This window comes from Macaca nemestrina, chromosome 17 (assembly GCF_043159975.1).
Source record: "Macaca nemestrina isolate mMacNem1 chromosome 17, mMacNem.hap1, whole genome shotgun sequence".
Lineage (NCBI taxonomy): Eukaryota > Metazoa > Chordata > Mammalia > Primates > Cercopithecidae > Macaca > Macaca nemestrina.
In genome coordinates this window covers 91,116,935-91,138,263 of record NC_092141.1, presented here as the reverse complement: position 1 = coordinate 91,138,263, position 21,329 = coordinate 91,116,935, and the positions used below count along the sequence as shown (strand labels likewise).

Here is a 21,329-nt window from a genome sequence, read left to right as displayed (position 1 = left end):
TTTCATGAGTATCACTTTGGCCAAGCCCCAGAGATTTTGAGGGATATCAGTGTAATTATTGTCTAGATAGCCTGCCATTGCAGGTGTTTTTGTTTGTTTGTTTGTTTTGTTTTGTTTTTAGATGGAGTTTCACTCTTGTTGCCCAGACTGGAGTGCAATGGTGCGATCTCGGCTCACTACAACCTCCGCCTCCCAGGTTTAAGCGATTCTCCTGCCTTAGGCTTGAGTAGCTGGGATTACAGGCGTGTGCCACCACGCCCGGCTAATTTTGTATTTTTAGTAGAGATGGAGTTTCTCCATGTTGGTCAGGCTAGTCTCAAACTCCCAACCTCAGGTGATCCGCCCTCCTCGGCCTCCCAAAGTGTTGGAATTACAGGCGTGAGCCACTGCACCTGGCCAGTGTGGGCTGTTTTTCTTTTTCTTTTTTTTTTTTTTTTGAGACGGAGTCTTGCTCTGTCGCCCAGGCTGGAATGCAGTGGCCAGATCTCAGCTCACTGCAAGCTCCGCCTCCCGGGTTCACGCCATTCTCCTGCCTCAGCCTCCCAAGTAGCTGGGACTACAGGCGCCCGCCACCTCGTCCGGCTAGTTTTTTTGTCTTTTTTAGTAGAGACGGGGTTTCACCGTGTTAGCCAGGATGGTCTCCATCTCCTGACCTCGTGATCCCTCCGCCTTGGCCTCCCAAAGTGCTGGGATTGCGGGCGTGAGCCACCGCGCCCAGCCTGTGGGCTGTTTTTCTATTTCACCAGTGACTTAAGGGGAATTTTCAGAATTCCTTTGGTTATTTATTAAACCAAATGTGCTGGATACTTCTTTTTATTTTATTCTATTTAACAACCATATTAAATATGCTTATTAATATTGTTTATAAATTTATTTATGCTCCTCAATTTGAACTGCCAAGAACCACAAAGTGTTAAAAATCCTGCATTGCTCCTGTGTTTTTGTCCATTTCTCCTTCTTCTCACCATCATGTTTTATAAACTTTAGTGCTAGGCCGGGCGTGGTAGCTCACACCTGTAATCCCAGCACTTTGGGAGGCTGAGGCGGGAGGATCACCTGAGGTCAGGAGTTCGAGACCAACCTGGCCAACACAGTGAAACCCTGTCTCTACTAAAAATGCAAAAATTAGCCAGGCATGGTGTTGCGCGCCTGTAGTCCCAGCTACTCGGAAGGCTGAGGCAGAAGAATCACTTGATCCTGTGAGGCAGAGGTTGCAGTGAGCTGAGATTGTGCCACTGCACTCAGCCTGGGTGACAGCAAGACTCCGTCTCAAAAAAAAAAAAAAAAAAAACACACACATAACTTCAGTGCTGTGTTACTTAGAGCAGAAACATTCAGGACAGCTGTAGCTCATCCCGGTTCATAATGCAGTGTCCTTTCTGATGTTTAACTGCGTCCAGTAATATTTATGTATTAAAAGATAATTTTCAGAAAGAAGTAAAATGTGGCTCCCAAATATGAAAAATGAGCATTGTTTAGGGTTGTATTCTATTCATTAAACAATGAGGAAACCGGACAGATGCTTTAACCAGTTCCAAGGAAAGGTCAAACAAGCACAATTGTATATGGAGTAAAGGAATCGAGTTTCAGATGGAGGCAGAACTGGTTCTTGTAGAGGGAGAGGCGGGTAGGGTAGAATCTGCATGCCTATCAGTGGTAGAATCGCAAAGCAGCTCCGAGACAATGAGGGGCTTGACGCCGATAACCCAGGGGAAGTGTGGTCGACAAGGCAGTCTCTACGGAAGCTGGAAACTCGTTTTTTCCCTACAGTTTCTCCGCTTTTGGTGGAAAGTAATCTCAAAGAAAGGTGTTTTTTCCCGGCACATCAGACTGGTAATGTGCGGATGTTGTGACAAGGCTTGAGGGAGGCATAACTCACACGTCTGCATGAAAACCCAATAATCAGGCTGATGAAGCACAGAAGGGTGGGAAAGGTGGCTTCTGATCTCACAAAATGGAGCTGGCTTGTAGATGGCTGGATGATTTCCACAGCTGCAGCGAGAGTGCTCATTCACCGCCTCTGCATTCTTAACTTTGCTTTCTTAGGAGTTTCCGTAAAGAATTTCAGATAGGACTTGTAAAAGCCTCTTTAAAAACTAATTTTAGGGCAGGCGCAGTGGCTCACGCCTGTAATCCCAGCACTTTGGGAGGCCGAGGCAGGTGGATCACGAGGTCAGGAGATCGAGACCATCCTGGATAACATGGTGAACCCCTGTCTCTACTAAAAATACAAAAAAATTAGCTGGGCTTGGTGGTGGGCGCCTGTAGTCCCAGCTACTCCTCGAGAGGCGGAGGCAGGAGAATGGCGTGAACCCAGGAGGCGGAGCTTGCAGTGAGCCGAGATTGCGCCACTGCACTCCAGCCTGGGCGACAGAGCGAGACTCTGTCTCAAAAAAAAAAAGATATCACTTACAAATGTTCTGTTTTGATTCACAAAAGCAGAGACTGGCCGGGCACGGTGGCTCAAGCCTGTAATCCCAGCACTTTGGGAGGCCGAGGCGGGCGGATCACAAGGTCAGGAGATCGAGACCACAGTGAAACCCCGTCTCTACTAAAAATACAAAAAATTAGCCGGGCGCGGTGGCGGGCGCCTGTAGTCCCAGCTACTCAGGAGGCTGAGGCGGGAGAATGGCGGGAACCCGGGAGGCGGAGCTTGCAGTGAGCCGAGATCGCGCCACTGCACTCCAGCCTGGGCAACAGCGTGAGACTCCATCTCAAAAAAAAAAAAAAAAAAAAAAAGACTGCAAAAATTTTATGGACTGTACATAGCTTCAGAGGAAAGAGAAAGAGTTCTTTATATATCCAGAAAGTAGAACATTAAAAAGACATCAACCATATTCTTAACAAAAGCCATCATCTTCCACCGTCAGTTCATCCCCTCCTGTGAGGTCCGTTCTTGTCCACTCCATCTTGGTTCTTGGTCTCAACAATCCATCTGCTTCTCTACTAGAGACTCGGTCCTGGGATGGTCTCAGCGTCATCTAAATGCCGCCATCAGAAGCCTGTGCCTGTAATGCCTGCCCAGGCCTTTCCCCAGGCTCTGAGACAGTCCCTGCTGAAGATGAAGCACTCTAAGCTTTCTGGGGAGCATCAGAGTAACACAAAAACCATGGCTGGGGCTGGGTGCGGTGGCTCACGCCTGTAATCCCAGCACTTTGGGGCTGAGGCAGGTGGATCACCTGGGGTCAGGAGTTGCTGGTCAACATGGCAAAGCACCGTCTCTACTAAAAATACAGAAATTAGCCGGGCGTGGTGGCGGGCGCCTGTAATCCCAGCTACATGGGAGGCTGAGGCACGAGAATTGCTTGAACCCAGGATGCGGAGGTTGCAGTGACCTGAGATTGCCCCACTGCACTCCAGCCTGCGTCAGGAGTCGCCTTTGAGAGTTCGTCTAAAAATAAATAAATAAATAAATAAACTGTGGATGACAAAAGACTGCACATGGCCATAGTGAATTTACCACTTCCACTTTTCAAAAGTGAAAGGTCTGCTCATAGCAAGAATAATGCAACTGAGAAGTAACATTTGATTGTCCTGTGGACATCTGGAAACAGAGTCCAAAAAAGAGTTCTAGACAAAGTTAATCTAAGACGTTGACGCTGTTTTCAAAGATGCCCGAAACAGAACATCTAATCTCTAAAAAATGGATGAGCAAGATGTTTACAGAAGAAATTATTTACAGATAATTGTGAAGCTGACTATTCCATGACTCTAGCAAGAATATCCAGTGGAGGGGCAAAAAGTGTGGGGCAGGCGGTGGCTGTCTGCCTGGTAACACAGCCCCAGAGTGAGTGACGGTCGCCGTGCTGCAAACTACTGGCACTGGAGACGCACAGCTCACGTTCCAGTGAGGTGACTCCCCAGTTAACGTAACACCAGTGACGGGGTTTATGCCCAGTTGCTCCGGACTGCTGCCGGCTGACAGCATCAGGCAAATGGCCTCGGGACTCTGATGAAGAGAAGCGCCGTGGGCAGCCGGGACGTCTGTGTGCGGCACCGTGCACAATTCTCAGTGCTTCAGACCAACGAGTCACCTGACACACGCCCAGGGCAGGCCACGCATTTCTCCCGACTCAGCAGTACTTCCCCTGGTACTCATCAATCCTGACACATCAAAGAAACTAATCATTTCCTTAACATCTTTTTTTACTTTTTTCTTTCTTTTTTTTTTCTTTTTTTTTGATAGAGACCTCTGTCATGCAGGCTGGAGGGCAGTGGTGTGATCACAGCTCACTGCAACCTCGACCTCCTGGGCTCACGAGATCCTCCTGCCTCAGGCTCCCGAGTAGCTGGGACCCACAGGCGCGTGCCACCACACCCCACCTTGTACCTAATTATTTCAAATACCTCTCTTTTTTTTTTTTTTTTTGAGACGAAGTCTCACGCTGTTGCCCAGGCTGGAGTGCAGTGGCGCGATCTCGGCTCACTGCAAGCTCCGCCTCCTGGGTTCACGCCATTCTCCTGCCTCAGCCTCCCGAGTAGCTGGGACTACAGGCGCCCGCCACCGCGCCCGGCTAATTTTTTGTATTTTTAGTAGAGACGGGGTTTCACTGTGGTCTCGATCTCCTGACCTTGTGATCCGCCCGCCTCGGCCTCCCAAAGTGCTGGGATTACAGGCTTGAGCCACCGCGCCCGGCCAAATACCTCTCTTTTTATAAGAAAAAAATTTTGTGATTTTCTGGGGAACTTCTGGGACATCACATAGATCATTTTAAATATAAAGGTTCTCCTGGGGCCGGGCGTGGTGGCTCACACCTGTAATCCCAGCACTTTGGGAGGCCGAGGCAGCTGGATGTGGATCACGAGGTCAAGAGATGAAGACCATCCTGGCCAACATGGTGAAACCCCCCTCTCTACTAAAAATACAAAAATTAGCCAGGCGTGGTGGCGGGTGCCTGTAATCCCAGCTATCTGGGAGGCTGAGGCAGGAGAATCAATTGAACCAGGGAGGTTGCAGTGAGCCGAGATTGCACCACTGCACTCCAGCCTGGCGACAGAGTGAGACTCCATCTCAAAAAAAAAAGTTTCCTAAAAGCTTTATTTTATTTGACATTTAGAATTCAATTTTGAGAAGAAAAAAAAAATAAAAAGATGTCAGGAGATTTGAACATTAAGACTCATGGGTACCTGAGAAATAATATTTAGCTACCCACGTGAAAGTGACAAAATGCTTAAACATGGGAGAGAACAGTCATAGAGAAACTTAGCTCTCTCCTAAGTGTGGGAAGCTTTGTTTTCTTAAACCACCAAGACATAGTCAGTCAACGAAAAGTATGGAAAATTTCCCTGCACCTTTGCTGTCTGAACAGATTATAACCCTTTATATTTTAGGGGAAGTCAATAAATAGTAAATGAAGGAAGGCCAGATATGGTGGCTCACGCTGGTAATCCCAGCACTTCGGGAGGCTGAGGCGGGCGGATCATTTGAGGCCTGCAGGAGTTCAAGACCAGCCTGACCAGCACGGTGAAACCCCTTGTCTACTAAAAATACAAAAATTGGCCGGGCGCGGTGGCTCACGCCTGTAATCCCAGCACTTTGGGAGGCCGAGGCGGGCGGATCACAAGGTCAGGAGATCGGGACCATGGTGAAACCCCATCTCTACTAAAAATAGAAAAAATTAGCTGGGCGCAGGGGCGGGCGCCTGTAGTCCCAGCTACTCGGGAGGCTGAGGCAGGAGAATGGTGTGAACCCGGGAGGCGGAGCTTGCAGTGAGCTGAGATTGTGCCACTGCACTCCAGCCTGGGCGACAGAGCGAGACTCCATCTCAAAAAAAAAAAAAAAAAAAGGATAAAAAAAATAAATAAAAATAAATAAAAATACAAAAATTAGCCGGGCATGGTGGCAGGTGCCTGTAATCCCAGCTACTGAAGAGGCTGAGGCAGGAGAATTGCTTGAACCTGGGAAGCAGAGGTTGCAGTGAGCTAAGATCACACCACTGCACTCCAGCCTGGATGACAGAGCCAGACCCTGTCTCAAAAACACAAACTAGCTTTCTTTTTTTATTTATTTATTTTATTTTATTTATTTATTTTTTGAGACGGAGTCTCGCTCTGTCGCCTGGGCTGGAGTGCAGTGGCGCGATCTCAGCTCACTGCAAGCTCCACTTCCCAGGTTCACGCCATTCTCCTGCCTCAGCCTCCCGAGTAGCTGGGACTACAGGCGCCCACCACTACACCTGACTAATTTTTTGTATTTTTAGTAGAGATGGGGTTTCACCGAGTTAGCCAGGATGGCCTCGATCTCCTGACCTCGTGATCCGCCCGCCTCAGCCTCCCAAAGTACTGGGATTACAGGTGTGAGCCACCGCGTCCAGCCCTTTTTTTATTTTTTTAAACTTCGGTAATATACACATAAAATGTAGGGTTGAAAGCTTATAAAGTATACAAAGTATACAGTTCAGTGCATTAAGCACATTAAGAATGTTGTGCGAGCATCATCATTTGTTCCAGAATGCCTTCATCACCTCAGAGGAAACCCCACACCCATTTGCAGTCACTTCCTGTCCCCGGCCCAGCACCCACTTTCTGCCTCCATGCCTTTGCCTGTTCTGGACGTTTCGCTTCAGTGGGATCCTACAGGATGTGTCCTTTCGTGCCTGGTTTCTTTCCCTCTGTGTCATGTTTCAGAGTCCCTCGTGCTGGGGCATCCGCACTTCATTCCTTTCCGTGGGAAGAGCTCCTTGGTGGGGGACAGGCCGCTGTAGGCATTTGTCAGTTCGATGGACATTTGGATGGTTTCCGCCTTTGGGCTGTTGGGAATAATGCTGCTGTGAACATTCAGTTCTCTTGGGTGCCTCCCTAGAGGTGGCCTTGCTGGGTCGTGTGGTCATTCTGTGTCTAACCTGGTAAGGAGCCACCAAACTGCCTCCCATGCCCACCAGCTGTGCACGGAAGGTTCTGATTTCTCCACATCTGCACCAGCACTTGCTATTTTCTGTCCGGTTTTTTATTAAGAATACTCTTATTGCATATTTTTAAAAACTTTATTTTTTTGGCCGGGCGCGGTGGCTCAAGCCTGTAATCCCAGCACTTTGGGAGGCCGAGACGGGCGGATCACGAGGTCAGGAGATCGAGACCATCCTGGCTAACACGGCGAAACCCCGTCTCTACTAAAAAATACAAAAAAGTAGCCGGGTGAGGTGGCGGGCGCCTGTAGTCCCAGCTACTCGGGAGGCTGAGGCAGGAGAATGGCGTAAACCTGGGAGGCGGAGCTTGCAGTGAGCTGAGATCCGGCCACTGCACCCCAGCCTGGGCGGCAGAGCAAGACTCCGTCTCAAAAAAAACAAAAAAACAAAAAAACAAAAAAAAAACTTTATTTTTTTATTTAAAAAAATTTTATTTTGGCTGGGCGCGGTAGCTCACGCCTGTAATTCCAGCACTTTGGGAGGCTGAGGCGGGCGGATCACGAGGTCAGGAGATCAAAACCACCCTGGCTAACACGGTGAAACCCCGTCTCTACTAAAAAAATACAAAAAGTTACCCGGGCATGGTGGCGGGCGCCTGTAGTCCCAGCTACTCAGGAGGCTGAGGCAGGAGAATGGTGTGAACCCGGGGGGCGGAGCTTGCAGTGAGCCGAGATCGCGCCACTGCACTCCAGCCTGGGCGACAGAGCCAGACTCTGTCTCAAAAAAAAAAATATTTATTTTAAAAATAGAGGTGGGGTGTCATCGTGTTGCCCAGGCCAGTACCAGCGCCTGCACCTGGGCCCCCCAGTGTGCTGGGGTTGCAGGTGAGCCACCGCGCCTGGCTATTTTCTATCCTGTGGATCCTAGCCGTCCTAGTGGATGTGAGGCAGGATCCCACAGTGGGTTTGATTTACATTCTCCTGGTGACCGATGGTGTTGAGTGTCTTCAGGAGCTTTTTGCCCACACGTGCATCTTCTGACTTCATGGCTTTTAAATTCAGGTGTTTATAAACCAAGGGAAACATGTTCATTTCCAAGTGTTATCTTCTCTGGGTTCTTTTATTGTCTGGAAGAAACTGATGCTTTACTTTAGGGCCCATCTCAGGATGTCCACAGGGCAGAGCTAATCCTGCGATGCTCTTCAGATGTTGATCATAAGCAATAAGTTCATCATGGCCAACTTCAAGTAAATTGATTAAAAAGCTTTAAAATTTTTCTGTTTTGGCCAGGCACATGGCTCACGCCTGTAATCCCAGCACTTTGGGAGGCCAAGGCAGGCAGATCACCTGAGGTCAGGAATTCGAGACCAGCCTGGTCAACATGGAAAAACCCCATCTCTACTAAAAATACAAAATTAGCCAGACAGGGTGGCGCATGCCTGTAGTCCCACCCACTCGGGAGGCCGAGACAGGAGAATCACTTGAACCCCAGAGGCGGAGGTTGTGGGGGCATTGAGATCGTGCCACAGCACTCCAACCTGGGGAACAAGAGCAAAACTCCGTCTCAAAAAAAAAAAAAAAAAAAATCTGTTTCAATTTCCAATATGTGAAATGTCAACAGTTATAAACACCCTCCAAAAACCTTGTTGGAATCCTCAGTGAGTTTAACGAAACTGATTTGTTATTCTGGGAAATGTTATTTTAGTAATTATGTCTTGTGATGTGTCTGCTTAGAGAAGAAGCAGATCTTTACATAACAGGAATGGAATTGATGAAAGGATCTCGTTTGATGTGGGGTCATTTCTAGCATGCCGAAGCTTTGAGTAGAACCATCATTTTTAAGTTGTTATACTTAAGCTCTTACTTCTTTTTGTTTGGTTGGTTGCTTTTTGAGATGGAGTCACCCAGGCTGGAGTGCAGTGGTGCAATCTCGGCTCACTGCAACCTCTGCCTCCCCGGTTCAAGCGATTGTCCTGCCTCAGCCTCCTGAGTAGCTGGGATTACAGGTGCCCACCACCACGCCCAGCTAATTTTTGTATTTTTAGTAGAGACAGGGTTTCACCGTGTTGGCCAGGCTGATCTCAAACTCCTGGCCTCAGGTGATCAACCCACCTCAGCCTCCCAAAATGCTGGGATTACAGACGTGAGCCACCGCACCTGGCAAGCTTTTGCTTCTTACTTGTGCCTGCCACAGAAAGGCTATCTCTGTGCTTCTGTTCACAAATGTGCTTGCTGCCCCCGCTGTGAGGACAGCAAGGGCTGTATGTGGCAGGGGCGTGGCATTGTGTGTGCAAGAGCTCTGCCGAAATGCTGTGTGTCACAGTTCACTGTTGTCCGCCCCTCCCTAAGTTCTCTGTGAAATGGAAGTTACTTTGGTTTCGAAAAGGAACATGCTGTTCTTCCTGAGTGCACTCAGCACAAGAGGAATCCAGAAGTGATGTACAGACAACAAACCCTGTCCCCATCCCATTCCCAGGGCGGCCGCCGCACCATACCCTCCCTCCTGCCCCTGAGGCCCGGAAGCCAGGCGAGGAGCCCAGGAGGCCTTTGGATCGCAGCCCACCTTTGGGACAGGTGCAGCCCCATTTTACAGCTCAGGTAACACTCTTTCATCTAAGACATGCATTTTAAAAAATATTCCCTAATTGTGTTGTGTTTTCATTACAGAAACTTCAAATTACGATAAACACAATATAAAAGGCCTCCAATTTTCAGCATCCAGACATAGTTACCAGTAACATTTCAGTGTGTTTTCTGCTGGGCTTTGTTTTGGGGGGTTGGTTTGTTTGTTTGTTTTTTGAGTCGGAGTCTTGCTCTGTTGCCCAGGCTGGAGTGCAATGGTGCAATCTTGGCTCACTGCAATCTCCCCCTCCCGGGGTCCAGCAATTCTCCTGCCTCAGCCTCCCGAGTAGCTGGGATTACAGGCGCATGCTACCATGCATGGCTAATTTTTGTTTTTTGTTTTTTGTTTTTTTTTTTTTTTTGAGACGGAGTCTCGCTCTGTCTCCCAGGCTGGAGTGCAGTGGCCGGATCTCCCACTGCAAGCTCCGCCTCCCGGGTTCCCGCCATTCTCCTGCCTCAGCCTCCCGAGTAGCTGGGACTACAGGCGCCCGCCACCTCGCCCGGCTAGTTTTTTGTATTTTTTTAGTAGAGACGGGGTTTCACCGTGTTCGCCAGGATGGTCTCGATCTCCCGACCTCGTGATCCGCCCGTCTCGGCCTCCCAAAGTGCTGGGATTACAGGCTTGAGCCACGGCGCCCGGCCTAATTTTTGTATTTTTAGTAGAGATGGGGTTTTACCATGTTGGCCAGGCTGGTTTCAAACCCCTGACCTCAGGTGATCTACCTGCCTCTGCCTCCCAAAGTGCTGGGATTACAGGTGTGAGCCACCGCACCCAGCCCCCGTTTTTTTTATTTTTTAATTATAAATTGTATCATGTATATGTTTTACTATAACTTTACATATCTGGGTACTATTTTTTAAATCTTTACCAGTATGATAAGTGAAAAAAAAAAACCAGAAACTTCTATCTTTTTTTTTTTTTTTTTTGAGACAGGATGTGGCTCTGTCCCCCACGCTAGAGTGCTGTGCTGCCATCACAGCTCACTGCAGCCTCAACTTCCTAGGCTCAAATGATCCTCCCACCTCAGCCTCCCGAGTAGCTGGGACCACAGGTGTGCGCCACTATCCCTAATGGCTAATTTTTTTTTTTTTTTTTGGTAGAAATGGAGTTTTGCCATGTTACCCAAGCTGGTCTTGAACTCCTGGGATCAAGCAATCTGCCCACCACGGCCTCTCAAAGTACTGGGATTATGGGCATGAGTCAGTGCACCCAGCCACAACTCGTATCTTTTAAAAGATAGCAAGATGGCTGGGTGGGGTGGCTCATGCCCATAATCCCAGCACTTTGGGAGGCTGAGGTGGGTGGATCATGAGGTCAAGAGTTTGAGACCAGCCTGACCAACATGGTGAAACCCCATTTCTACTAAAAATACAAAAATTAGCCGGGCGTGGTGGCGGGCGCCTGTAATCCCAGCTACTCAGGAGGCTGAGGCAGGAGAATCGCTTGAACCCGGGAGGGAGAGGCTTCAATGAGCCGAGATCGTACCACTGCACTCCAGCCTGGATGACAGGGCAAGACTCCGTCTCAAAAAAAAACACAAAACAGCAAGACTGGCCGGGCGCGGTGGCTCAAGCCTGTAATCCCAGCACTTTGGGAGGCCGAGACGGGCGGATCACGAGTTCAGGAGATCGAGACCATCCTGGCTAACACGGTGAAACCCCGTCTCTACTAAAATACAAAAAAAATTAGCCGGGCGAGGTGGCGGGCGCCTGTACTCCCAGCTACTCGGGAGGCTGAGGCAGGAGAATGGCGTGAACCCGGGAGGCGGGGCTTGCAGTGAGCTGAGATCCGGCCATTGCACTCCAGCCTGGGCAACACAGCTAGACTCCGTCTCAAAAAAAAAAAAAAAAAAAACAGCAAGACTGTCTCTACAGAAAAATAAAAATAAAAATAAATTACCCATGTGTGGTGGCGCACACCTCGTAACCCCAGACTCAGAAGGCTGAGGTGAGAGGACTAGCTGAGCCCAGGAGATCAAGACCAGCCGGAGCAACACAGTGAGACGCTGTCTCTACCAAAAAAACAAAGACAGACGTTTCTTATGTCCTTAGTGGCATTAAATGCTTTTAATCTATTTATTGGCCATTTGTAGTTCTTCTTCTGTGGGTGATTTCTGTGTGTTCCTTGCTGGTTTTCCGTAACCTCAGAGCCCAGAATTCCTGCTGCATCTGGCTCTTGTGTTTTTATCCTTTCACCCAGACACTCCCTCCGCCTTTCTGTGTCTTTTTGAAAAATCCGTCAGTGTCTTGTAGACTATGGATCTGTCTGATGCTGCAGCCTTGAGAAGTTCAGCTTCTGCATCGATTTTGGGGCTTTCTACCCAGTTCCAATGAGTTGTCTGTTCCTGAAATGGTGCTATACTGCTTTAAATACTGTGGCTTTGTGACATATTTTAATCTCTCTTAGAGCAAGCTTGACCTTATTTCTTTCTGTTCCTTTACAAAATTTTCTTGGCTGTCCTTTCTTTTTTTTTTTTTTTTTTTTTTTTTTGAGACGGAGTCTCGCTCTGTCACCCAAGGCTGGAGTGTAGTGGCACAATTTGGGCTCACTGCAACCTCTGCCTCCCAGGTTCAAGCAATTCTCCTGCCTCAGCCTCCCAAGTAGCTGGGATTACAGGCGCCCGCACCCACGCCCGGCCTTAATTTTTGTATTTTTCATAGAGATAGGTTTTCGCCATGTTGCCTAGGCTGGCCTAGAATTCCTGAACTCAAGTGACCCTCCCGCCTCAGCCTCCCAAAGTGCTGGGATGACAGGCTTGAGCCACCGCGCCCGGCCGAGAAATAACTCTTAAAACTGAGAAAAGAAACCTCTATGGAGCCAAGACCCTTTTTGTTTCCTTTTTTATTTCTTTTTAAAATTTATTTATTTATATTTGAGACAGGGTCTTGCTCTGTCGCCCAGGCTGGAGTGCAGTGGCACAATGTCGGCTCATTGCAATTTCCATCTCCCAGGCTCAAGTGATCTTTCCACCTCAGCCTCCCGAGTAGCTGGGACTACAGGCGCACACCACCACGCCTGGCTTTTTTTTTTTTTTTTAATAGAGACAGGGTTTCACTGTGTCACTCAGGCTGGTCTCGAACTCCTGTACTGAAGCAATTTGCCCACCTCTGCCTCCCAAATGCTGGGATTACAGGCATGAGCTACCAGGCCCGGCCTGTATTTATTTTATTTATTTATTCATTATGAGATGGAGTCTCACTCTGTCACCCAGGCTGGAGTGCAATGGCACCATCTCAGCTCACTGCAACCTCTGCCTCCCAGGTTCAAGTGATTCTCCTGCCTCAGCCTTCTGAGCAGCTGGGACTACAGGCACACACCACCACACACAGTTAATTTTTGTATTTTTGTAGAGACGAGGTTTTGCCGTATTGACCAAGCTGGTCTCGAACTCCTGACTTCAAGTAATCCACCTGTCTCGGCCTCCCAAAGTGCTGGGATTACAGGCATGAGCTAACACACCCGGCCTAAATTTATTTTTCTTTTAAAAAAATGTGGCCGATGTTTGGGCCCAGTGGCTCACACCTGTAATCCCAGCACATTGGGAGGCCAAGACAGATGGATCACATGAGGTCAGGAGTTCGAGACCAGCCTGGGCAACATGACAAACCCTCATCTCTACCAAAAATACAAAAAATTAGCCAGGCGTGGTGGCAGGTGCCCGTAATCCCAGCTACTCAGGAAGCTGGGCCAGGAGAATCACCTGAACCCGGGAGGCAGAGGCTGCAGTGAGCCGAGATGGTGCCATTGCACTCCAGCCTGGGTGACAGAGTGAGACTCTGTCTCTCCACCCCCCCTACCCCCAGAAAATAAGTGGCCGGGCATGGTGGCTCACATCAGTGATCCCAGCACTTTGGGAGGCTGAGACGGGCAGATCACCTGAGGTCAGGAGTTCAAGACCAGCCTGACCAACATGGTGAAACCCCATCTTTACTAAAAATACAAAAACTAGCCAAACGTGGTGGCAGGCGCCTGTCATCCCAGCTACTTGGGAGGCTGAGGCAGGAGAATCGCTTGAACCCAGGAGGTGGAGGTTGCAGTGAGCTGAGATCGCGCCACTGCACTCTAGTCTGGGTGACAGAGTGAGACTCCATCTCAAAACAAAAAGAAGCAGCAGAATCAGCCAGGCGGTATCACTGGGGGCCACTTGTGCCCATCTTGGGCCAGGGGGCTCTCACCCCAGGCAGGCCATGCACAGGCTGCCCTGGCCTTGCAGAGGAGGCTCCTGGGAATGAATGATTGGGGAAGCCTGCTCCATTCATCCTGTCTGGGAAACAGGTCCCTTCAGTCTAGGCTGTCACCAAATGATGTGAGTCTTTAATACCAGAAATGTGGGGAGGCATTCCTTCCCAATCTTGTGGGAAGACTCACGGACACACACCATCAGTGAATGTGAATACCAGAGTCCTCTCGTGTAAATCCCCACGGCAGGACGCCAAGAGTGCCGAGGAGGAGTGTCCTTCGGGACCCTTGGGAAAGCACCGGCCCCGCCCAGCACAGGTGGGCAGCAGATTTGATGCCCTGCGAGGCCCGAAGGTGAGAGTGGCAGTGCCTGTGCCGGTGCGGCTGCGTGGGGTGTGGCCGGCAGGGAAGCTGGGGTCTGGGCCCTCTGGGCCTCTCGGCGGGGCCTTCGCTCTGCACCTGCCTTTGTGCCATGGCCAGGGGCTGCTCGCAATGGCAGGGTGAGCTGCAGAGCGTTTGCTGGGTGGTCCCACAAGGGCGGTAAAGGTGTTGGGAGGGCCCCAGGACCCCTAAAGCACACGGGGCCCACGCTGGCCGTTCGTTGCTGTGCCCCTCAGGGTATCTGCCCTGTATTTCAACTCATTCCCCATCGAAACGGGGCAGCCTCTGCCCTAGACGTGTTTTGTCGTTTGTTGAGATGAGCACTGAGATTCAGGCCCTGCTCACACTCGGCGTTCCCAGTGCTGAGACTCACTCCCCAGATGCACCCCTGTCTGCAGCTGCCTCTCCTGGGTGGTCCTGGGAGCATCTGCCTGGGCCTTTGAGCCAGGCCCACTGTCTCCTTACTGCTTCCAGGGGAGTGGCTGGGGGAGTCCTGTGGCTTCCTCTGGGTTGGAGAGGGTGGCTTTCAAGACGATGATGTCTTTTCTAGACACAACGCAACATCCACACGGTGACCTGTAAATCACCTCGGCAGAAAGAAGGCAGGTCCCCAAAGCCACCCCAGGCTCCCAAGCGCCCTGAGGAGCATGGCCGCCAATCCCACAGCTCCTCCTCCCTTGCCAGTGGCGCCCTCCAGGACACTTGGAGGTTGCTAGACCTGGGATCCAGCCCTTCTGGCCTCACCTCCCAGGGTGACTCAACTCCAGGTAGGAGACTGCCCTCCCCAGGAGCTGCCCACAGCTGGCAGCTGGTGGGGGCCACCCTCTCCGAGGGGCATGTGGAGAGTCAGCACCCTGCATGCCTCCCACACCCTGAAATCCCTGCACTTTGGTCGAGTAATGCACGGAGTCTCCTTACCTCTCATTTGGCACCTGAGTGTTTCCCAGGTTATGGTGCAAAGCCCTGAAGGGCAGAAACCATGCCACCTCCTAGCGCAGCACTGTACACCCGGGTGCGTGCTGACATAGAATGGAACGTCTACGTTCTAGGTGAGACGCGCAGGCGTTGGTACACTTTAGACAGCCCGGCTCCCGGGGAAGAGCCAGGCGAACCCCAGTGATGCTCAGCCTCGGGGGCCAGACAAGCGTCACGCTGCATCCTTGTCCTCATCCTGCTTTGCTGCACAGACATCATCCCCCTGAGACTCTGCTGTGCACCTAAGTCATAGGCCTGGTAAACTCAGCAGGTCACAGTGCCAGCTCCTGCGAATGGTCTCAGGATGTTTTCAGGAAGGTCTATTTGAAGGGTGCACCTTGTGGGGACTGCATGGGTCCATGACGTAGGAAGAAGGGTGGAGAGAGACGGATGCTGCTTCGAAGCAGCTAGAGTGGTGGGACGTGCGATGTGTTGGGGCGGGAGCACGCGTCCGTCCTGTGTGCCTGCGTGGAGGGCGTCCCCTTCTTACCTTGCAGCTTCTGTCTTCCATCATGAGGACGTGCCGCATTCATTTAAGCATTCTCTCCTTCATGCGCATTGTAGGCTATTTCCAGTCCTTTGCCATCACAGATACTGTTAGAATAGAAACCTTACAGGCAGGCCGGGCGCGGTGGCTCAAGCCTGTAATCCCAGCACTTTGGGAGGCCGAGACGGGCGGATCACGAGGTCAGGAGATTGAGACCATCCTGGCTAACACGGTGAAACCTCGTCTCTATTAAGAAATACAAAAAACTAGCCGGGCGAGGTGGCGGGCGCCTGTAGTCCCAGCTACTCGGGAGGCTGAGGCAGGAGAATGGCGTGAACCTGGGAGGCGGAGCTTGCAGTGAGCTGAGATCCGGCCACTGCACTCCAGCCTGGGTGACAGAGCGAGACTCCGTCTCAAAAAAAAAAAAAAAAAAAACAGCAAGACTGTCTCTACAGAAAAATAAAAATAAAAATAAATTACCCATGTGTGGTGGCGCACACCTCGTAACCCCAGACTCAGAAGGCTGAGGTGAGAGGACTAGCTGAGCCCAGGAGATCAAGACCAGCCGGAGCAACACAGTGAGACGCTGTCTCTACCAAAAAAACAAAGACAGACGTTTCTTATGTCCTTAGTGGCATTAAATGCTTTTAATCTATTTATTGGCCATTTGTAGTTCTTCTTCTGTGGGTGATTTCTGTGTGTTCCTTGCTGGTTTTCCGTAACCTCAGAGCCCAGAATTCCTGCTGCATCTGGCTCTTGTGTTTTTATCCTTTCACCCAGACACTCCCTCCGCCTTTCTGTGTCTTTTTGAAAAATCCGTCAGTGTCTTGTAGACTATGGATCTGTCTGATGCTGCAGCCTTGAGAAGTTCAGCTTCTGCATCGATTTTGGGGCTTTCTACCCAGTTCCAATGAGTTGTCTGTTCCTGAAATGGTGCTATACTGCTTTAAATACTGTGGCTTTGTGACATATTTTAATCTCTCTTAGAGCAAGCTTGACCTTATTTCTTTCTGTTCCTTTACAAAATTTTCTTGGCTGTCCTTTCTTTTTTTTTTTTTTTTTTTTTTTTTGAGACGGAGTCTCGCTCTGTCACCCAAGGCTGGAGTGTAGTGGCACAATTTGGGCTCACTGCAACCTCTGCCTCCCAGGTTCAAGCAATTCTCCTGCCTCAGCCTCCCAAGTAGCTGGGATTACAGGCGCCCGCACCCACGCCCGGCCTTAATTTTTGTATTTTTCATAGAGATAGGTTTTCGCCATGTTGCCTAGGCTGGCCTAGAATTCCTGAACTCAAGTGACCCTCCCGCCTCAGCCTCCCAAAGTGCTGGGATGACAGGCTTGAGCCACCGCGCCCGGCCGAGAAATAACTCTTAAAACTGAGAAAAGAAACCTCTATGGAGCCAAGACCCTTTTTGTTTCCTTTTTTATTTCTTTTTAAAATTTATTTATTTATATTTGAGACAGGGTCTTGCTCTGTCGCCCAGGCTGGAGTGCAGTGGCACAATGTCGGCTCATTGCAATTTCCATCTCCCAGGCTCAAGTGATCTTTCCACCTCAGCCTCCCGAGTAGCTGGGACTACAGGCGCACACCACCACGCCTGGCTTTTTTTTTTTTTTTTAATAGAGACAGGGTTTCACTGTGTCACTCAGGCTGGTCTCGAACTCCTGTACTGAAGCAATTTGCCCACCTCTGCCTCCCAAATGCTGGGATTACAGGCATGAGCTACCAGGCCCGGCCTGTATTTATTTTATTTATTTATTCATTATGAGATGGAGTCTCACTCTGTCACCCAGGCTGGAGTGCAATGGCACCATCTCAGCTCACTGCAACCTCTGCCTCCCAGGTTCAAGTGATTCTCCTGCCTCAGCCTTCTGAGCAGCTGGGACTACAGGCACACACCACCACACACAGTTAATTTTTGTATTTTTGTAGAGACGAGGTTTTGCCGTATTGACCAAGCTGGTCTCGAACTCCTGACTTCAAGTAATCCACCTGTCTCGGCCTCCCAAAGTGCTGGGATTACAGGCATGAGCTAACACACCCGGCCTAAATTTATTTTTCTTTTAAAAAAATGTGGCCGATGTTTGGGCCCAGTGGCTCACACCTGTAATCCCAGCACATTGGGAGGCCAAGACAGATGGATCACATGAGGTCAGGAGTTCGAGACCAGCCTGGGCAACATGACAAACCCTCATCTCTACCAAAAATACAAAAAATTAGCCAGGCGTGGTGGCAGGTGCCCGTAATCCCAGCTACTCAGGAAGCTGGGCCAGGAGAATCACCTGAACCCGGGAGGCAGAGGCTGCAGTGAGCCGAGATGGTGCCATTGCACTCCAGCCTGGGTGACAGAGTGAGACTCTGTCTCTCCACCCCCCCTACCCCCAGAAAATAAGTGGCCGGGCATGGTGGCTCACATCAGTGATCCCAGCACTTTGGGAGGCTGAGACGGGCAGATCACCTGAGGTCAGGAGTTCAAGACCAGCCTGACCAACATGGTGAAACCCCATCTTTACTAAAAATACAAAAACTAGCCAAACGTGGTGGCAGGCGCCTGTCATCCCAGCTACTTGGGAGGCTGAGGCAGGAGAATCGCTTGAACCCAGGAGGTGGAGGTTGCAGTGAGCTGAGATCGCGCCACTGCACTCTAGTCTGGGTGACAGAGTGAGACTCCATCTCAAAACAAAAAGAAGCAGCAGAATCAGCCAGGCGGTATCACTGGGGGCCACTTGTGCCCATCTTGGGCCAGGGGGCTCTCACCCCAGGCAGGCCATGCACAGGCTGCCCTGGCCTTGCAGAGGAGGCTCCTGGGAATGAATGATTGGGGAAGCCTGCTCCATTCATCCTGTCTGGGAAACAGGTCCCTTCAGTCTAGGCTGTCACCAAATGATGTGAGTCTTTAATACCAGAAATGTGGGGAGGCATTCCTTCCCAATCTTGTGGGAAGACTCACGGACACACACCATCAGTGAATGTGAATACCAGAGTCCTCTCGTGTAAATCCCCACGGCAGGACGCCAAGAGTGCCGAGGAGGAGTGTCCTTCGGGACCCTTGGGAAAGCACCGGCCCCGCCCAGCACAGGTGGGCAGCAGATTTGATGCCCTGCGAGGCCCGAAGGTGAGAGTGGCAGTGCCTGTGCCGGTGCGGCTGCGTGGGGTGTGGCCGGCAGGGAAGCTGGGGTCTGGGCCCTCTGGGCCTCTCGGCGGGGCCTTCGCTCTGCACCTGCCTTTGTGCCATGGCCAGGGGCTGCTCGCAATGGCAGGGTGAGCTGCAGAGCGTTTGCTGGGTGGTCCCACAAGGGCGGTAAAGGTGTTGGGAGGGCCCCAGGACCCCTAAAGCACACGGGGCCCACGCTGGCCGTTCGTTGCTGTGCCCCTCAGGGTATCTGCCCTGTATTTCAACTCATTCCCCATCGAAACGGGGCAGCCTCTGCCCTAGACGTGTTTTGTCGTTTGTTGAGATGAGCACTGAGATTCAGGCCCTGCTCACACTCGGCGTTCCCAGTGCTGAGACTCACTCCCCAGATGCACCCCTGTCTGCAGCTGCCTCTCCTGGGTGGTCCTGGGAGCATCTGCCTGGGCCTTTGAGCCAGGCCCACTGTCTCCTTACTGCTTCCAGGGGAGTGGCTGGGGGAGTCCTGTGGCTTCCTCTGGGTTGGAGAGGGTGGCTTTCAAGACGATGATGTCTTTTCTAGACACAACGCAACATCCACACGGTGACCTGTAAATCACCTCGGCAGAAAGAAGGCAGGTCCCCAAAGCCACCCCAGGCTCCCAAGCGCCCTGAGGAGCATGGCCGCCAATCCCACAGCTCCTCCTCCCTTGCCAGTGGCGCCCTCCAGGACACTTGGAGGTTGCTAGACCTGGGATCCAGCCCTTCTGGCCTCACCTCCCAGGGTGACTCAACTCCAGGTAGGAGACTGCCCTCCCCAGGAGCTGCCCACAGCTGGCAGCTGGTGGGGGCCACCCTCTCCGAGGGGCATGTGGAGAGTCAGCACCCTGCATGCCTCCCACACCCTGAAATCCCTGCACTTTGGTCGAGTAATGCACGGAGTCTCCTTACCTCTCATTTGGCACCTGAGTGTTTCCCAGGTTATGGTGCAAAGCCCTGAAGGGCAGAAACCATGCCACCTCCTAGCGCAGCACTGTACACCCGGGTGCGTGCTGACATAGAATGGAACGTCTACGTTCTAGGTGAGACGCGCAGGCGTTGGTACACTTTAGACAGCCCGGCTCCCGGGGAAGAGCCAGGCGAACCCCAGTGATGCTCAGCCTCGGGGGCCAGACAAGCGTCACGCTGCATCCTTGTCCTCATCCTGCTTTGCTGCACAGACATCATCCCCCTGAGACTCTGCTGTGCACCTAAGTCATAGGCCTGGTAAACTCAGCAGGTCACAGTGCCAGCTCCTGCGAATGGTCTCAGGATGTTTTCAGGAAGGTCTATTTGAAGGGTGCACCTTGTGGGGACTGCATGGGTCCATGACGTAGGAAGAAGGGTGGAGAGAGACGGATGCTGCTTCGAAGCAGCTAGAGTGGTGGGACGTGCGATGTGTTGGGGCGGGAGCACGCGTCCGTCCTGTGTGCCTGCGTGGAGGGCGTCCCCTTCTTACCTTGCAGCTTCTGTCTTCCATCATGAGGACGTGCCGCATTCATTTAAGCATTCTCTCCTTCATGCGCATTGTAGGCTATTTCCAGTCCTTTGCCATCACAGATACTGTTAGAATAGAAACCTTACAGGCAGGCCGGGCGCGGTGGCTCAAGCCTGTAATCCCAGCACTTTGGGAGGCCGAGACGGGCGGATCACGAGGTCAGGAGATTGAGACCATCCTGGCTAACACGGTGAAACCTCGTCTCTATTAAGAAATACAAAAAACTAGCCGGGCGAGGTGGCGGGCGCCTGTAGTCCCAGCTACTCGGGAGGCTGAGGCAGGAGAATGGCGTGAACCTGGGAGGCGGAGCTTGCAGTGAGCTGAGATCCGGCCACTGCACTCCAGCCTGGGTGACAGAGCGAGACTCCGTCTCAAAAAAAAAAAAAAAAAAAACAGCAAGACTGTCTCTACAGAAAAATAAAAATAAAAATAAATTACCCATGTGTGGTGGCGCACACCTCGTAACCCCAGACTCAGAAGGCTGAGGTGAGAGGACTAGCTGAGCCCAGGAGATCAAGACCAGCCGGAGCAACACAGTGAGACGCTGTCTCTACCAAAAAAACAAAGACAGACGTTTCTTATGTCCTTAGTGGCATTAAATGCTTTTAATCTATTTATTGGCCATTTGTAGTTCTTCTTCTGTGGGTGATTTCTGTGTGTTCCTTGCTGGTTTTCCGTAACCTCAGAGCCCAGAATTCCTGCTGCATCTGGCTCTTGTGTTTTTATCCTTTCACCCAGACACTCCCTCCGCCTTTCTGTGTCTTTTTGAAAAATCCGTCAGTGTCTTGTAGACTATGGATCTGTCTGATGCTGCAGCCTTGAGAAGTTCAGCTTCTGCATCGATTTTGGGGCTTTCTACCCAGTTCCAATGAGTTGTCTGTTCCTGAAATGGTGCTATACTGCTTTAAATACTGTGGCTTTGTGACATATTTTAATCTCTCTTAGAGCAAGCTTGACCTTATTTCTTTCTGTTCCTTTACAAAATTTTCTTGGCTGTCCTTTCTTTTTTTTTTTTTTTTTTTTTTTTTGAGACGGAGTCTCGCTCTGTCACCCAAGGCTGGAGTGTAGTGGCACAATTTGGGCTCACTGCAACCTCTGCCTCCCAGGTTCAAGCAATTCTCCTGCCTCAGCCTCCCAAGTAGCTGGGATTACAGGCGCCCGCACCCACGCCCGGCCTTAATTTTTGTATTTTTCAT

The 21,329-nt window shown here is 50.9% G+C and overlaps 2 protein-coding genes and 1 non-coding gene across 17 annotated transcripts in view; 2 read left to right on the top strand and 1 right to left on the bottom strand.

The window, feature by feature from the left end:
* LOC105469334 (coiled-coil domain-containing protein 57) overlaps positions 1 to 21,329 on the top strand; it is a 129,338-nt gene that overhangs the window by 82,741 nt on the left and 25,268 nt on the right. For 7 of the 15 annotated variants that reach the window (XM_071081860.1, XM_071081857.1, XM_071081865.1 and 4 more), the window contains 3 exons: positions 9,321 to 9,442; positions 13,896 to 14,000; positions 14,578 to 15,841. In XM_071081860.1, the coding sequence (XP_070937961.1) occupies positions 9,321 to 9,442; positions 13,896 to 14,000; positions 14,578 to 14,994 (644 nt within the window). In that variant the 3' untranslated portion in view covers positions 14,995 to 15,841. Of the gene's footprint in view, positions 1 to 9,320; positions 9,443 to 9,511; positions 9,774 to 10,400; positions 10,519 to 13,895; positions 14,001 to 14,577; positions 15,853 to 21,329 lie in introns of those variants that run through there. The other 8 variants (XM_071081869.1, XM_071081867.1, XM_011720265.3 and 5 more) reach the window with 5 other exon arrangements.
* LOC139359705 (small nucleolar RNA U13) lies at positions 1,824 to 1,927 on the bottom strand. The gene has a single exon (XR_011616069.1). It is a non-coding gene; the product is annotated as a small nucleolar RNA U13 (small nucleolar RNA).
* Positions 17,224 to 21,148, top strand: LOC139359264 (coiled-coil domain-containing protein 57-like). Its single transcript, XM_071081876.1, has 3 exons — positions 17,224 to 18,602; positions 19,180 to 19,396; positions 19,679 to 21,148. The coding sequence occupies exons 1-3, from the start codon at positions 18,396 to 18,398 to the stop codon at positions 19,747 to 19,749; spliced, it is 495 nt and encodes a 164-aa protein (XP_070937977.1). The 5' UTR covers positions 17,224 to 18,395; the 3' UTR covers positions 19,750 to 21,148.

Bases quoted from the DNA above. Each gene is read 5' to 3' on its own strand.
- LOC139359264 (XM_071081876.1), top strand. From the start codon at position 18,396: ATGTGGGGAGGCATTCCTTCCCAATCTTGTGGGAAGACTCACGGACAC. The intron at 18,603-19,179 runs GTGAGAGTGGCA...TGTCTTTTCTAG, and splicing joins ATGCCCTGCGAGGCCCGAAG to ACACAACGCAACATCCACAC. The intron at 19,397-19,678 runs GTAGGAGACTGC...TCTACGTTCTAG, and splicing joins CCAGGGTGACTCAACTCCAG to GTGAGACGCGCAGGCGTTGG.